Raw genomic sequence first — 19,067 nt, forward strand, 5'->3', positions numbered from 1 at the left:
ACTTCTTTAAAAAACTTGAAGACTTATAATTAATATGGTGCATTGACTTACTGTAGAAAATTGACTAGTAGTGCTGCAAATACTTACAAAAGCTGGACAAAATATAATAGGAATTCTAAAATATTTAGAAGTTTACTCAGCTCCAAACCAGAAAAAGGAGCAACAAAGGAGAAGACAACAAAACTTGTAAAAATAAATCTACTTGAAGATATTTTAGTGTTTCCACTAATTTTAGTGTGAGGGGTTCCCCCCACCCCGGATTTAACTCTTGCACTGTGATATTTTATCAGATTAGGGACCTAAGATCACATTTGCTCTGCAGAAACTTTCAGAAGCCTCAGGTTTCCAAAATGAGCTATGTAACATATCATTTACTTTGTTCGTTGTAATATTTACTTTTCCACGTTTTTAATTTTTTCTCTTAGATCTATAGTAGATAAGGTAGGTTAAAATCTTCTAACTTTCTTTTTCTGTATATTTCACACAATTTTTGCTGCTATTTTGTGCATATATTAGTGCACAAATAGTATCTGAAACATTTATACCTTGTATCATATTGTCATTGATTATGTTTCACCTATATTTTTTCATTTTACCCTGCCGCTTTTACTACCTTATTATACCTTTGGCCTATTGGTTTCAGTACATATTCCAAGAGCAAGAAATCACTGGGCCTCTTCAATCAAAAAAAAATCCAAGACTCTGTGTTATATGTACAAATAAAAAATGCTTATATTATTTGTTACATCTGTTTTATGCTCTTCTAGAGAAGTGCAATTTTCTTTTTTTCCTATTCCTATTAAACCTTTTTATGTATGATCGTGTTCTTTTTCCTTTTGTAATTTTAGTGTAGTTAAAAAAAGCAAATTCCTTCTTTCTATCTTCACTTCTAAATTATGCCACTTTTGTTTTATAACCTAACTCATAGAATTATTCACCTATCTCTAAATGGAGTAACTGATTTCAATACTCTATATGTGTATTTCCCACAAACTTCTAAATTCAATCATTTTCTTTTTCTTTTTAGCTAACCTTTGAAAATCTGAAAATCATCCTTTAATGCTAATAGATAAGATTAAAGATAACTTTTCAGAAGGCAAATTTCCGGAAATGTGCTGGACTATACTTCACATAGTAAAAGCACCTCAGCTGGGCACGGCATTCCTGCATCACATTCTTTCTTTGAGAATATTTCATATACTACTCTATCACCTTTGAATTTGTGATGGGAAAATAAAGAAGTAGGAGCTCTCCAAATTTTGATACCTTTGATAATTGTCTTTAGTTTTAAGATGAGAAGGAAAAAAATTATGCCATGAAAGATAGGAAATAGCCAGAGTATGCCTTGGAAAGTGCTTTTGCTTTTTAAAATTTACCTAGGATAGAGTGAGACGCTGCTGTCTCCTCCCTAAGTTATTTTTTAACATTTTTATTTCTTTTTCATGTATGCCATTGATTATCCACATGTTCTTTTATTCTGGCTTTTCATTCTGAACTAACTTACTTTTTTCCCTCATACTCATCGTTTAGTTACTCTTATGTTCCCCTATGTTATATATACTCCGCTAGTCTGACATTCTGCAGCATGGCACTTCTGTCGATCTTTTTCGGAGATGATGTAAATTGGTTAGCACAGCCCTACCTTTTCCTTCCACTACTCTCACATTCTCTTTTATCCCTGAAAAACAGATAACTACTATTTTCCAAAATCCTATACAAAATCCACTTGAAGTATTGTTATCTGAGTATTAAGAAAATACCCTTGGGGGGAGGGTTGCCTGGGTGACTCAGTTGGTTAAGCGACTGACTTACGCTCAGGTCATGATCTCACGATTTGTGAGTTCGAGCCCCGCATTGGGCTCTTTGCTGACAGCTCGGAGCCTGGAGCTTTGGATTCTGTGTTGCCTTCACTCTCTACCCCTCCCCTGCTTGCACTCTCTCTGTCTCTGAAAAATAACTAAACATTAAAAAAAAGAAAAAAAATCTTAGGAAATTTGGGGGAAAATCAATTATCTGTCTTCAGTCATAAGTAAGTTCTACACTACAAATGAAAAAGGAAAATGGGAAAATAAAAAATGTTATCTTCCTTCTCTTTTATACATGTTTCATACATTATTACAGGGGTTATATTATTAATTTAATTCAACTCAATTTAATTCCATGGGAGTATCACTGAAGGATAAGCATTCTCAGTGTTGGAAGTCACCTCTAAGTCCTAATTACTTCTGGATTTTATCTATAGACTAGACATTGGAATCATCTATCCCATCTCATCACACCACACTGGTTCCATACACTCAAGTTTGGGGCTAAAGTTTTTTTTAAGTTTATTTATTTATTTTGAGAGAGAGAAAGACAGAGAGAGAGCAGGAGGGGCAGAGAGAGAGGAGAGAGAGAGATAATCCCAAGCAGGCTCCGCACTGTCAGCACAAAGCCCAATGTGGGGCTCGAATGTGAGATCATGACCTGTACCAAAACCAAGAGTCTGTTGTTTAACCAGCTGAGCCACCCAGGCACCTCTGGGGCTAGAGTTTTGAAAGGCCTCTCCTCTACTCTTTCTTGAAGCAGAGAGCACAGTGAAGCCACTGGGGTCTTTGGCCTTCCAATCTTTGGCTTTCCTGTGCTTGCTGCTGCATTACTTTATCTTTGCCTTCATGTTCATTTGGTGTTATCCCTGTGTATGTATCTACCCCTGTGTCCAAATATACCCTCCCTTTTTTAGATGTTTATTTGGTTTTGAAGGAGACGGCACATGTGCAAGCAGGGAAGGGGCAGAGACACAGGAAGACAGAGGATCCCAAATGGTCTGCACTGATAGCAGAGAGCCCAATGCAGGGCTCGAACTCACAAGCCATGAGATCATGACCTGACCTAAAGTCTGCACCCAGGTGCCCCAAATTTTCCCTTTTTATAAGGACATCAGTCATATTGGATTGGGGTCCACCCTACCGACCTTGTATTAACTTAATCATCTGCAAAGAGCTTATTTTCAAAAAAGGTCACATTCACAGGTACTGGTGGTTAATATTGCAACATCATTTTATACAATTCAACCCACAATAGTAGGGGACATCAGATTAGCAAAAGGTCAAGTAAAGTCTTTGCTTGGATCAGTAACAATCCTCCCATACTTACGGTTCAGTCGGATGGTACCAAGTTAGGAATTAGACCAAGCTAGATATTACTGATAGGTTTTAATCCTGCATCTTCAGTAAGGGGTAAATAGAAATCCCTTCTTTAATTTCAAATATTCTTCAATTTTTTTATTTTAATTAATAAGCCAGTGAAAACTTTCTTTCTAGATTAAATAATTACTTACACTTTTTCTTAAGAAATTAGAAGAGAAGGCCTGTTGGTTTTCCCTACCTCAACCATCTTCCCAGACATCATTCATTGGGGATTATAGTCAGAAAAACAATTCCTTGCCAGTCTCAGTCAAATTAAAAGGAAGTAATAGCAAACACAATGATATCATTTCTATTTTTAAACATCTCATAGGAATACTCAAGACAACATCATAGTAATTATATGACTTTCACTGGCTGATCAAACATTTTATCACACTCTGCATTCATTCACACATATACATACAGGCAAGTGTGTGCACATACACACACACACACACTCATTCAATTGGTGTAGTCAACCTAAATTAAGTGGAAAAAGTCTTACCCACCTGTAGTTTTCATGCCAGTTAAAGGTAATAATCATGGAAACTCTCAAAGATACTCATTCTCTCTGCTTATGTTTAATGCTTTTCTTTTGGCATGAATTCTTTCATGCAAATACTTTCATCTATGCCTTCATTTCCAAAGTTTCACCTCATTAGACTCCAGTATTTAATAGGACTTAGGTTTTAGTGGTTGTGCAAGCAAACGGTTATAGAATAATAACTGAACAAATGAATGGACATAAGATCAGTTTTGCCGAAGAATGTGATTTTCAGCAACATCATCAATTCCAGTTATTTCCTGTGATAGCACAGATTTCTAAGGCCCTTTATTATTAAAATACTCTTGATGAAATGAACTGATACTTAAAAAAAATATATGTTATGTTTTAGACTAAATTTATAAATCTTTCTACTAGGTTTACACATAATATATGGACTATTCTGCCATCAAATTCAATTCTATATTAAAATACTTCTCATTGGCCTGAAATCATAAAAACTCTTATCTCTACATGGTTAAATGAAATGGATTAGGCCATTTACTGACTTTCCAATAAATCCAGCTCTAGCACCAGTAAACCCAGCAGATCATTGGGTACTGGAAAAAAAGCAGTCTTCGTTCCAAAGTTTCTTCTCTATTGTACAGAAAGATTGGCAGCCCCAGTTGCATCACCCAGAGGCCACACTGAGTCTGGAATTTCAAGTGCAGTCAGAGTGGCTGTGTCTCTGGTGGTTGGAAATGGTCATTGACATTCAGACAGATCGTCACCTTTTTAGCATTTCTTTTCTCTTCTTTATTCTTTACCTTCAATATGATTGTCATTGCTCAAAGGAACTAGGAAAACAAGAAGGATAAAGAATGACAATGTGGTAGCAAGAAGGAGGGCTGAGCAATCAGAGCGTGACTACATACTGTCAGAAAAGTTATAACAGTTATCTTCCAGAATTATTTCCTGTGTATACCAAATTGATTGTCATGTCATTTAGTAGAAGCTTTATTTATTTTTATTATTTTTTTCTCAAGCTGCTACATGGGCCCCGTATTTCATATTCATCATATAACTTAGAGATACTTTCATTTGTCAGGAATAATACAAGGAACGGAAGAAGAGTAAAGATTCAGAGGCAAAGAAAAAAAGTAGAAAACAAACTCAGGATTCAGAGAATTCTGACAATGCAAACCAACACAGAGGAGCGTGTGGGGGTGGCTGGGAGGATAAATGCTGGACCCAATTTGAGACAAAATCTCCTCCTGTGCTGAGAGTTGAAACTCTATCTGTCAAAATTATATTACTGAAATGAGATAAATGCCTTACGTAAACAGGATGGAAGTGGTTCATATGAATGAGGAATGTGAGGCAGAGAATGGTGTGCAGAATCCTGGTCAGTGTCCACTGCCTTCAGGATGATGTCATGGCACAATAAAATGTATTGTGATGCCGTTTCAATTGGATTAAGGAGTCTAGAGTGAGTTCAGAGCTCCCTCTAGGCCCACTGCTTTTGTCTGTAACACAGGCCTAGATGTTATGAAAATTGAAATGCTAGAGATGTCATGGTGGAGGTGAGCATCAAAGACTTCTGGGGATTATATTAGCATTGGTGGGCGGACATATCCCTTTGGGGTGGCAATGACAAGGCTATAGCAATGAAGGAAGAAGCCCTTTGATACACAGCTCTTCTAAGGCCTCTCTATATGTCCCTGAATCTCAGCCAGACTCTGGTACTTGTGGACACTAGGGCTCAATATCCATGGAGAAACCTTCCTGGGATGAGATTCTCACTTGTTCCCATATAATACAGCCTAGACAAAAAGACACCTACCTGGTGATTTCAGGTGCCCATCAAATATGCTATAGAGAACACTGAAACATGGCCACTACCTTCTTCGCATCATGTGAACTTCTTGGCTAAACTGAACATGGCCTACATATTCCATTTATTGGGATCCAAATCTAATTTGGATTAAATTAAAACCAAAGTTTTAATTTAGATTAAAATTAATTTAGATTAAAGAAAACCAGTTTTCTTGTGGTTCTATCATAGTTGCTACAGAAATACTCAAACCAAAGGTCCACATAAGGATAAATTTATCAAGTAATCCTAGCAGGAGATGTGCATTATAAGCTCTTAGATGTGGGCTTTGAATATGGTAGCCAGGTAGATATACTAATGACTCTCCTTCCATCACAAATTACACTTTATTGGTCCCACTACCCTGCAAACCTACAGAAACGGTTCCTGCCTGGGGAACAATGGAATTGCAGGATAAGCCCTAGTCTAGACCAGCAGATCTTCACTAGCAGACTGGGTGGATTTCCCCGTGGTGAAGGATGTGTCTTTTAAACCATGCAACCTGCCTCACCACACATTGCACAAGTGTTCCCTTCTCATATTTGCCATCACTTGCAATGACCTACTTGACAGATGCCGACAGAAAGGGGGAACAAACAGATACATGCATGAGTATTTTTTTGTTTCTCTCTCTAAGACAGGAACCTGACACATCTTCATGTTCCTGCAACTGAACCACACATCTCTGGATGTCCTTCCTAAGAGATGTGGGCAGGTCCCTATCCTAGCTCCTGGCTAGCTTCTCAAATGCTTGTCAGTCTGGAAAACTTAAAGGCTAACAGTAATAGCAGTTAACATAATACTGTAAGATAATAAAAACAATAATAAATGTTATTGAAATCTTATAATGTTTTAAGTACCGTGCCAAGTGCTTTACACATATTATCTTTCTTGTTCTCAAAAAATTCTATGAAGCAGGTACTATTGTAATCTCAGGAATAGGAGATGTAGAGAGCTGAAATAACTTCTTGATGTCACACATCTAGCATGCAGTAGAAAGGAATAGAAATTCAGTTCTGTAAGACACCAAAGCTCATACTTCTAAACATGCTCAGGAAACACATGCACACATTTTACACATATGCACATACATATACACATATAATATACAAATGAGAAAGTTTATTTTCTGAAAACAGGTTTTGTGAGGCTCTATAATTATCCATTCTCTCCTTCTCCCTTACCAACCCAAAGTCTGATTTTCTTGCGGTGTCAATTTTTCCAACCCAAAATTTTGGTTTCCCAGCCATTCTTGCAACCCTGGGTAATCCTGTGACCCAGTTCTGGCCAATGAGACATAATTGGAAATGTGGTACAAAGTTCATGTTGAGTTTTCTCTCTCCTGATAGAGGTGCTGCCTCTTTTTTCTGCTCCCATTTTGGTTCAGGCTAGGATATAGACTTGATGTTTGAGGGTGAAGACACCATCCAGAGACCATGAGAAGGCGATCCACATGCAAAGGCTGGTAGAGTGGGAAGGTGGAAGAAGCATGAGACCCTCATGGCATCAGAGTCCCACTGAATGATTTCTGGACTCTGTGTGAAGAGAATAATCCATTATTTAAGCCATCATTTGATGGATTTTCTTCTCCTTTCAGCAGAGTGTAGTGCTAATTGATATAAATATTAATGAATACATATCTCAAAGCTCAAATTTTGTGAATTAAAAATTCTTTGTTCCTAAGTCTTGTTGTAATGAGGTCATCCTTAGCAGTGGGCATTTATACACTGCAGCAATATATCTCCCACACTTCAAAACATTTATATATGCCTGTTATCATGGATAAAACATCCACATAATTATACACACACACACACACACACACACACACAACTATGTCTCAAGCACATAACAGCTTTGGTGCTGCAACCTGATTAGTTAAACTAAATTATGGGAGGAGGGGGGTGCGTTTTGTGATAGCTCCTGCTGCTCTGCAGCCAATTTGCACATTTTCCTAGAATTATTTTAGATGTTATTATCACCTAAACACCTGCTGCTATGTAGACAGGAAAACAAGCCAAAACCAAGTGAGGAGGCAAAACACACTAAATTAAAAACAAATGTGTACACTCCCTAAGTACAGAATACAAATAATAGCCTTCAAATTTGAGGGCCAGAATGCCTGGTTACTAACCAGTCTCTAAGCTAATGTAAATGCCCAACCCAGATAGGGAGGAAAATGATCTGGATGATCTACATTTGTTTATTTCTTCTTTCACTCTGTGTTTTTTGTAGAATGGAAAAAAAAAAAAAAACTTTTCAAAAGATACAATCTATCTCCTATCCTTTTTTTTTTTTCCAGCAAACTCTGCTGTTACTTAACTTACATCAATATTTTTGCCCAAAACAGGTTTTGGACTTCTTTGCTCAAAAATCACACAGATACAAAATAGTAGGTAGTAAGGAATAAATGTTCATATTAAATATAACTTTTTATGATTTGAACATTGAAAACTATTGATTTTTTTTTTGAGCTCTGATGACTTAGTAAAAAGGAGAAGGGAATTGGGAGAACAACTCAGACCTTCTAAAATGGATAATTTAAGGCTGATTCTTAGAATAAATATTGCATTTCCAGAGCACTTTCTTACTCCCAAGACTGTCCCCTGAATAGATTTCCTCTTCACTCCCTCCTTAACTGAGTTTTAGAGAAAGGCACTAAAGGAAGAAGGAATCAAAATCCAAACTTCAATTTCTTGATGACAACCCTTTGTATAGTGATAATTCATCACTGTTCCAAAGTGGAGTTGATGCCTGGTTATCATGAGAAAGGCCATTAGGAAAGACACCACACCATTTTCTCAAGGGTCACACACAGCTGTTCTGGAGATGTATATTGCATATGACATGCAATTGGGGAGGAGAAAGTCAATGGGACACAGGGAGGTGGTGATGGGACTTTGTGAAAGCTAACAGTTTTTAGCAGCTGCCTGCTTCAAGAACAAGGAGAAATCTAAAGAGGATATTTATAGAAAGATTTCTGTATTGAATAAAAATGCTTGTTCTGCCCCTGGAACCCCAGCAATAATGATTACCACTATTTTTTAAAGCCTCTAGTCATCACTCCTCATCAGGGAAATACAAATCAAAACCACACTGAGATATCACCTCACGCCAGTCAGAGTGGCTAAAATGAACAAATCAGGAGACTATAGATGATGGAGAGGATGTGGAGAAACAGGAACCCTCTTGCATTGTTGGTGGGAATGCAAACTGGTGCAGCCGCTCTGGAAAACAGCGTGGAGGTTCCTCAAAAAACTAAAAATAGATCTACCCTATGACCCAGCAATAGCACTGCTAGGAACTTCCCCAAGGGATACAGGAGTACTGATGCATAGGGGCACTTGTACCCCAATGTTTATAGCAGCACTTTCAACAACAGCCAAATTATGGAAAGAGCCTAAATGTCCATCAGCTGATGAATGGATAAAGAAGTTGTGGTTTACATACACAATGGAGTACTACTTGGCAATGAGAAAGAATGAAATATGGCCTTTTGTAGCAACGTGGATGGAACTGGAGAGTGTTATGCTAAGTGAAATAAGTCATACAGAGAAAGACAGATACCATATGTTTTCACTCTTATGTGCATCCTGAGAAACTTAACAGAAGACCATGGGGGAGGGGAAGGAAAAAAAAAAAAAAAGAGGTTAGAGTGGGAGAGAGCCAAACCATAAGAGACTCTTAAAAACTGAGAACAAAACTGAGGGTTGATGGGGGGTGGGAGGGAGGGGAAAGTGGGTGATGGGCATTGAGGAGGGCAACTGTTGGGATGAGCACTGGGTGTTGTATGGAAATCAATTTGACAATAAATTCCATATTAAAAAAATAAATAAAATAAAATAAAATACAATAGAATAAAATAAAATAAAATACTGTGCACTATTATTGCTCCACAGTATTAAAGTTTTGATACCAGAAATTTAAAAAAAAAATGTTGTAGGATAATAAACAGCCCCTTGATCCCTACTTCCTTTTTGCCCTAATGTAATTTTCTCCCCCTGAGTGTGGGCTGAACCTAGTGACTCTGTAGTGAGTAGAATATGGCCAACGCAACCTGACATCATCGTCTAAGGTGGATTACAAAATGACTGTGGCCTCCATCTTGGGAAGCCTCTCTCACTCTTTTGCTACCTTGCTCTGAATGAAGCCTCTGCCATGTTGTGAACTGCTCTCTGGTGAGGCCAACATGGTAAGGAATTAAGGTCTTCATTCAACATCTAGGGGAGACCAGATGACTGCAAACAGCCACGTGAGAATCTTGGAAGCTGATTCTCTTCCAGGTCAGCCAGAGATGACTGTAGCTTCAGCTGACACCTGACTGCAGCTTAAAGACAGGTGCTGAGGCAGAGGCACCCAGATAAGTTATACCTGGTTCCCAGCCAATGGAAATTGTGAGACAGTAAATGCTGTTTTAAGCTGCCAAACTTTGGGATGAGTTGTCATGCAGCATTTGATAAGTAATGTGGTTGTCATGACCGTAACACGTCATATGCTGAAAAATACTACATGCTAGATAATAATAACAGAGTTTAAACTTCGAGGTTAATTATAAATTTAAGACTATTGATTAGGACTTCCACTTCATTGGCCACTTTCTCTCTACTCTAGAAAGTATACCCCACAAGGTATCAAATAGTAGAGATTCAGGTCAAGCAGCCAAGGAGAAACGTCTCATCTTTGGTTCCTATGTCTAAACTTCGACAGTGTGCTCTTCACTGGGACTGTGGAACATGGCTTATGGAATCAGAGAAGCATGGATCAAGTCCAAATCCAAGTGATTTATACATAACCGGTGGTATACAGTAGCTGGCTCCAAGGGGCTTGGTAGATTCTATGGTGTACACTCCTTCCCATCTCCACAATCTATGTAGTGAAGTTGATAGCTAAAAATTGGCTATGGTGGGAGTATTTACCCCAACAAAATTAGCAAATACTACAAAACAGACTTTTCCCCAACGAGTCAACTATTAAACATCTACCAACACATCATTGTTTATAACCAAGAACCACTAATTATCACAGACCCAAGGAGCCACCTTGATTCCATTTCTGGCAAAGTCAATCAAGGCTAAGAAAAAGAAGATGATCAAGGCTGCCGTCAGGGCAGAAAATAAAATGGATTGTTGAGTTGGGATTGGAAACATCAATGCAGACTTGGGGAGCCTACACTGACACGAGTATACCTCAGCCCCTTGAATTTGGATTCATAAGTGCAAGGTCATAGTAACTACTATTATCATCACGACTAAACAGGTACAGAAACTGTCCAGGACCACAGAATTAGTGAGGGTGGGGCCTACAGTTGAACCCAGATCTGTGTGGCACCATATCATAATAACAATATGCTACTGACTCCCGCTCTGCTTTGATATTTTAAATCTTAGTAACAATTGTAGATCAATGGAAAATAAGAAGTGGTTAAGGTGAAAGACTAATTAAAAAAACTGGGAGTAGGGGTGCCTCAGTGGCTCAGTTAAAGCATCTAACTCTTGATTCCAGCTCAGGTCATGATCTCATGGTTCATGATTTCAAGCCTTGCTTCAGGCTCTGTGCTGACAGTGTGGAGTCTGCTTGGGATTCTCTCTCTCTCTGTCTCTCTCTCTCTCTCTCTCTCTCTCTGTCTGTCCCCATCTCTCTCTCTCAAAATAAATAAATAAAACTTTTTTAGAAAACTGGGAATATATCTGGGGATAATATGATACAAAAATATGAATTTCATTCTAGATATTTTATAAAAACACAACATAACGCCCGCTGCACAGGAAGGAAGCTTTGCTCAAATAACCCAACACAACATGTCTAATGTCTTTGGGTTTCCATGTTCTCAAACTGAGAATGGGACACAATGTGCGGAGCTATCTTTTTAGTCTTCAGAATCTGACTTATGTTTCCTAGGGTTCATAGTTCACATTATTTGAAAGCCTCACTAGTGAATTTACATGAGATGAAATGCATGAGCTAAACAAATATAAAACTAATTTTTTAAAAATCAGATAGTCCAGGAGTGCCTAGGTGGCTTAGTTGGTTGAGCATCCAACTCTTGATTTTGGCTCAGGTCATGATCCCAGGGTCATGGGATTGAGTCCTGCGTTCAGCTCTGCACTAAGTGTAGAGCCTGCTTGATTGATATTCTCTCTTTCTTTCTCTCTCTCTCTCCCACTACCCTTCTCCCCCACTCATGCTCTCTCTTTCTCTCACTCTCTAAAATTAAAAAATATATATATATTAATATATATATAATAGAAAATTAAATAGTCTAGAAAAAAATTTAAAGCCATATGACAGGCAAATATTAAGCGACCTGAAGGTCAGACTAACCTAAAGGAAAAGTAAAGTGCAGAAAAGAAATCAGATGATATTTGGTCTTTTGTTTACATTAGAACTATGGATTAAGCAGAATTCTCTAATTGCAACCTTAATGACAAGAGGAACACACAGAACACACAAACATGAATCAAGCTTTCCAGGGAGAGTGGTATGAAAAAGTGTGAGGCTTGGACAACTTGCTAAAGAGATAAAGGTGAAGACAGAAGATCCAGATGCTATATTTGTACAACAAACACTAGAGATCCCATAAGCAGCCTTCTCATGTACCACAAAATTTATAAAGGAGATTACAGGAAAAAAGAGTATTTGCTAAAAAAAAAAAAAAAAGAAGAAGAAGAAAGAAAATTAAATATCACAGGAAGAAACCAAAAACCAAAATGAGGAAACCCTCATCCAATCAGATAAAACATAGGAGTGATGCCTTGCTTTCTGTTGGGCCACTACAGATCTTAGTAAGAGGTCAGAAAACCTCTTTGGTTTTCTGTGTGCAAGCCTGTTCCAGGAGCTAGATAATCTGTACAACTTTAACATCCTTTCACAAGTGTATTCTTGGCTGAACATCTCATTAGATTTTTTTCTTTTCTTTTTTTTTTAAATTTATTTATTTAAATTCTGGGGCACCTGGGTGGCTCAGTTGGTTAAAGGTCCAACTCTTCGGCTCAGGTCATGATCTTACAGTTCGTGGTTTCAAGCCCCACATCAGGCTCTGTGCTGACAGCATGGAGCCTCCTTGGAATGCTGTCTCCCTCTCTCTCTGCCCCTCCCCTTCTCTCTCTCTCTCAAAATAAAAATAAACACTTTTAAAAAATTTTATTTACTTAAATTCAAGTTAGTTAACATACAGTGTAGTATTGGTTTCAGGAGTAGAACACAGTGATTCATCACTTACATATAACACCCGGTATTCATCCCAACAATTGCCCTCCTAATAATGCCCATCATCCACATAGCCCATCTCCCCACCCACCTTCCCTCCAGCAACCCTCAGCTTGTTCTCTGCATTTAAGTCTCTTACGGTTTGCTTCCTTCTCTGTTTTCATCTTATTTTTCCTTCCCTTCCCCTATGTTCATCTGTTGTGTTTCTTAAATTCCACATACGAGCAAAATCATATGGTATTTGTCTTTCTCTGACTGACTTCTTTCACTTAGCATAATACACCCTAGTTCCATCCGCTTTGTTGCAAATGGCAGGATTTATTTCTTGCTAGATTCTTCCCCATACCACAGCTTTAGACTCAGGCAAAATATCAAAAGGTTATATGATGGGGGCCTTCTGAGAGCATTGAAGAGGGAGTTTATATCATTGCATAGCATATTTAAAAGATATGATACCTTTGTTAGACATCGTTAAGAACAACAAGCATCTTATATTATTCCTGGAGCAAGCAGTGATTGCAATAGGCAGAAAGGGTCTTTTGGGGTTACTAGCTCTGTTTTGCTTTGTTTTCTTTTGTTTTTATCTAGGCTGCTTACATGGGTGTTTCCCAATTTGTGAGACTACATCGAACTGTATACTTATGATTTGTGCACTTTTCTATGTGTACTCATACTTTAACAAGCATGTCACTAAAGGAAAGAAATGATGGCTACTTGAAAATACTATCTTACCTGTTTTGGGAAGACTATCAGAACATTTATGAAGCACTAAATAAGAGCAGAGAACTATTCTAGGTGCTATGTCACAGGGCTTCCTTTCCTCCAGGAGCTTTCTATTCAATAAAAGAGAGAAAATGGTACAGCACCAGTTCATGCACACTGTAATGTGAATAAATAACATGGAGTCATAAGTGACAGGTATTATAAAGTGATGTAGATGCTGTGTTGTAGAAGTTGGAAGGAGATTAAATCACTTTTGGTGGTAAAACTCATAATATGGAATATTCTATCCCCCCTCTACTCTGGTCCTGAAACAAGTCATATATTGCTGGCCATTAACTAGATCAATGGAGGCATACAGGGAAATAGCAAAGGCTTTGGAGACAAAGGCATAAACAGAACTGGTTCCAATCCTTCCTTCATCATGTATAGATTTGTAATATCATGGGCAAGTTACCCATAGCATTCAATTATTGGTTTTGTTTTCCTCATCCTCCCCTTTTTAAATGTAAATTATTATGGGAAGCTGAGGTGGACCTCTTCTCTCCTGACTCCAAACTTGAGGCTGTAGTGGAAGCAACCAATCTAGTACCCAAACCCCTGTCACTTTCATTGGTCCAGGAATGGGCACATACTCCACATAAAACTAATCAGAGTTATCGTCTATGTCTCTTGGGTGGGATTGCAGAACTGTAAGGGAAAGAGCTGCCCAGGACCATGTTCCCAGCCATAATGGCAAAAGCCAATATGCAAGAATGAAGTTGATATGCAGAAAAATGCAGGGAGAGTAAGAGCCAGTAGGAGAATAGGGCCTGGCATCACTACCTTCCCTTATTCCAAAAAAACTCTGGGACTCAGCCTTGTTCCTGCCCTTTTTGTGGTTTGGGTATTTAAGCCAATTAGTTGCCCATTTTGCTTAAGCTAGTTCCAACTGGGTTTTGAGTTTCTGCCATAAAAAAGCCATAATTAACACATTTCTTCCACTGAGCTTTGGTTTTCTCACCTGCAAGACCAAGAAGACAAATATATAATGCATAAGTTTGTAATAAATGCCAAAAATTTCACTATCAGAAAAGACAATTGTTCAATATTAATTCCTTACCATGTCCAATTAATGTGAGGATTTACACAACCCATTCAAAGATTCTCCAAACTAGGATCACTCTGCATCGCTTTGATTACAAGGCAACTGGATAATTTATAAATCATTCTCCTATCATCCAATAAAGGCAAAGATAGACCGATCTCAAATATTTCCTATGACCTTCCTTTTCCCCCACCAATCAGCTTTTATTCTAAACTCATTCTCCTCTGACTCACCAGATTGTTCACCATTCCAAATTTGATCCTGCTTCAGACATATTATGTGATTTCATGCTTGTTCTCCACAGCATTTTACTTTCCAATATCACAAAAGGAGTTTGTTATATGACACACCATCTCAGATGCCCATCCCCAAAGCAAACTGAATTAAGCATGTACTTAATTTGGTCCCTTGAATTTTTATGCCTAGCACCAGCGATATGGTCAACACTTCTTTTCATTAAATAATCAGGCCACTTTTCACCCTTTTCCAACAGGCTCAAATAATCTCCAAAATACCACAAGATTTAACAAGTATAGCTCACATTTACTGAGCACTGATTATGTGACAGATTCTATGCTAAACTCAATGTTTGCATTATTTCATTTCATTTTCTCTGTGCCATTATGTTGGTACTGTTGTTTTCCCTAGTTAGGAGACAAAGAAACTAAGAACATTTATATAAAACTTTTGAAAGTTTATGGCTAATAAGCTGTAGAGTTCAAGTTTCAACTCAAATAGTTATGACACTAGAGACTACATTCTAATACTAGGAATGATATGAAATAAAACATATATTCCAGACTTCAGCTTTGTTCCATCCTCCCTTCTCATAGCCCCATGATCGAAATTAGAACATGAATTTCCTGAGCTGGGTCTTGTTATGTAGTAAACTACCAGGAATACTGGTATAAAGTTTGCTTACAAATTTGTGTTATGTAGAGTCAATCAAAGAGAAAAACACCCCCTTTTTTAAACTCTCCCACCAACAATCAGAGATATTTCCATCCTAAGAAACATAAAAGAATGTTCATGTGAAAGGAAGACTCAGACATCAAAGTACTTAGAAAAGAGCTTTGCTTATAAAAAAGTTGGCAAAAGTCAGACTTCAGAAATATTAGCTTGTCAAAAAAAATGCCTACAACATGAACTTAAAGGAAGAAATCTGTGAAATTATCAAAGTTATATAGTTTAAATCAATCTATTTATAGTAGTAAAACAACTTTCTCACCTAGTTATTATATCCACAAAAGATATCACATAACCTTAGAAATCAATTGTGCAAAAGGGTTATCGTTATTTTGCTAGGGAGTGAGTAATTTAGAGGAAATGTTTAAAGTTTCATTTATTTTGGGGACCAGAACTAGACAGGGTGACCCTGTTATTTTTGGCCTATCACACTCTGGAATATCATGTATATGTTTATTCATAATGGTGGCAGGACAAAGTGTTCATTTTCTTTCACGTTGGCCATGATTGACATGGCTAGGATGGCCCTAGACAACAGTTAGGTCATCTGGGTAACCTGGAGGATAATGAAAATACTTTGCGACTGACTCAGAAACCATGTCATTGATAAAGCGGTTATTACTGTTAACACTTCATGAAAGGAAATGTTATAGGAAAGGCTGAGACACTTTAATGAGCTGAGACACTCACGTTTTTCCTTGCTTTAAAGAAGACAACATAGTCCTGCTGAAAGAACACGGACTCAGAGGTAGTAGACCTGAGTCCAGACTCCATAAATTACCAGGAGTTTGACCCTGACAAAGTCATTGTGTTGTGGATAATATGGAACACAATGATCGTGTTTCTTTCGTTAATGGGGCTTTTGTAAAGAACTATTAATATTAGTCAGGGTATAATCAGAGAAGCAGACCTCCTAAGAGACATTTATAATAAGAAACTTATTATAGGATTTGATCTTACACAATCATTGGGCTGGTTAAGCACTGTATTTAAGGCTATTGTTTCTATGTCCGATTCTGGAAACCAAAACCTACAGAGAGAGTAATTAAAAAGAGAAAACAGACGCAAAGTTGGGGAAGCAATACAGAATACATAAAGAACTACAACTCAACAATAGCAAAAACCAACAGTTCAACAATGGGACAGGTCTTGAAGGGACACTCTCCAAAGAAGATATATAAAATAGCCAATAAACACAGAAAATGATGCTCCATATCACTAATTATTAGAGAAATGCAAATCAAAACCACAATATGAAGCTGCTTCACATGTTAGATGGCTATTATAAAAACACAACCAGACAGAAAATAACAAGTGTTGGTGAGGATGTGGAGAAATTGGAACACTCGCGCATTGCTGATAGGAATGTAACATGGTATAGTTACTGTGGAAAAAAAATATGGTCCTCAAAAAAGTTACACAAAGAATTACCATGTGACCCAGCAATTCCACTTTCGGGTATATGTCAAAAAATGTAGCAGGGTCTCAAAGTGATGTTTGGAAACCCATGATCATATTGACATATATCATTTTGTAAGTATAAGGTTTACAATGTGATGATTTCATATACACACATATTGTGAAACATTGGGAAACAATGACCTCAATAGAGTTAGTAAACATCTCCATCACCACACATATGCAAAATTTTTGTGAATTTGTGTGATGGGAGCATTAAGATTTTCTCTCTTGGCAACTTTCAAGCATATAATACAGTATTGTTAACTATAGTCACTACACTATAATTCTAACATCCTCAGAATTATTCATCTTGTAACTGGAAGTTTGTTACCCTTTGACCAACATCCCCCCATTTCCCACCTCCAGCCCCTGGTAATCATCAATCTGCTGTCTGTTTCTATGAGTTCAGCTTTTTTTAGATTCCACATATAAGTGAGATCATACAGCATTTGTCTTACTGTGTCTAACTTATTTCACTTAGCATAATGCCCTCAGAGTTCATCCATGTTGTTGCAAAAGATAAGATTTCCTTCTTTTTTAATGGATAAATATTATTCTGTTAAATATAAGTATACACCGCATTTTCTTTATCCATTCATCCATTGATGGCACTTGGATTGTTTCTATGTCTTGGCTATTGCTAATAATGTACAAAACATGCGGGTACAGATATCTCTTCAAAATAGTGATGTCATTTCTTTCAGATATATATTCAAGTGAGATTGATGGATCTTATGGTAGTTCACTTTTAAATCTTTTGCTTGAGTTCTAATCATAACTATACTTTATTGCCTTTGTGTTTCTGGGCCTTTAAGAGTCTACTTCTTTATCTTTAAAGAGAATATAACAATAGTATAAGCTTCATAGTGTTCACTGAAAGAATTAAATAAAACGACATATAGCACTTAAAGTAGTACCTTGCATATATAGCAAGCACTCAATCAATGCTACCTATTGTTATATATTTTGTAGCTGTGCAATAATAGCTCCTTAATTGAAAGTTAGGGCTTATAACTTATAAGGAAGCTTCAGTATGCAGTACCTGAATTAATTAAAAATAAATTTGATAGCATGTTAATCATAAGCATAGACTTTTGCCACAATTTGGTTCATTAGTTTGACTTTTAGCCAGTCATTAGCATTAATAATATTTCTGAGTATTCAAGTAATTTCTCAGAAAAAGGCATTACATTTCCTCCATAATTTATAGTTTAATGAAATTTCCAATATGTGAGAAATCATTTCAATGGCCACAAAAGCCATTCTGAGCAGCCTCATTTTAAAATCATTGTTGGGGTGCCTGGGTGGCTCAGTTGGTTAAGCACCTGACTTAGCTTCAGGTCATGATCTCACACCTCGTGAGTTCAAGCCCTACATTGGGCTCTCTGCTGACAGCTCAGAGCCTAAAGCCTGCTTTGGATTCTGTCTCAATCTCTCTGCTCCTCCCCTGCTCGCACTCTGTCTCTCTGTCTCTCTCTCTCAAAAATAAACATTAAAATATTTTTAAATAAAATAAAATAAAATCATTGTCAATGGCTAAAGACACTGTGTAAAGTTTGTATTCTACTCTTACATGCACACTATTTGTAGATCATTTAGTAAAGAGATTTCCAAAGAAGTTTCCTGTGAATCTAATTATTATAAATCAAATAATATTATCCCCTTGACTTACATTATAATTTTAGAAACATGAATTTTTAGAAACATGAAGCCATTTTTAATGGCTCATTAATTGACTATGACTTCTATTCATTAGGTTTAAGATTCTCTATTTAGTGATTGAGAAGGACACAAGCATTTACCTGCCCAGAGGAAAGTATGTGTTAAAGGAAATCTGTATGTATTCATTTTAAATTTAGGTCTTTCTAAAGATAGCTATCCCGTAATAATTCAAGTTTGAGTTTTCATTCAATTTTTTTTCTTAGTAGGTCACATTTGTACCCTATTTTTGGCTTTGTTTTCCATTTCCAGGTTGATAATGGCTCCCACAGCAGGGGGCTGATGTAGGGATCATTTCACACCATACGAAATGCAACCACTGAAATGAACTATTTCCCGTCCAAGAGAGGCTGAGAGGACTCTCAATTGCACAAGCTATAATTT

General features: G+C 37.3%; 1 protein-coding gene across 11 annotated transcripts in view; it reads right to left on the reverse strand.

Annotated features, from left to right (window-relative positions):
• Positions 1 to 19,067, reverse strand: part of LOC144612792 (uncharacterized) — a 240,230-nt gene that overhangs the window by 63,681 nt on the left and 157,482 nt on the right. The window contains exon 6 of one of the 11 annotated variants that reach the window (XR_013549878.2): positions 4,191 to 4,508. The exons of 9 other annotated variants lie outside the window; for them this stretch is intronic. Coding sequence is in view for 1 of the 2 variants with exons in the window: in XM_078432398.2 (XP_078288524.2) it covers positions 6,913 to 7,059 (147 nt within the window). In the remaining variant the exon portion in view is untranslated. Of the gene's footprint in view, positions 1 to 4,190; positions 4,509 to 6,626; positions 7,060 to 19,067 lie in introns of those variants that run through there. One more of the 11 variants, XM_078432398.2, reaches the window with a different exon arrangement.

Source organism: Panthera onca, chromosome C2, assembly GCF_046562875.1.
Source record: "Panthera onca isolate mPanOnc1 chromosome C2, mPanOnc1 haplotype 2, whole genome shotgun sequence".
NCBI classification, from domain to species: domain Eukaryota; kingdom Metazoa; phylum Chordata; class Mammalia; order Carnivora; family Felidae; genus Panthera; species Panthera onca.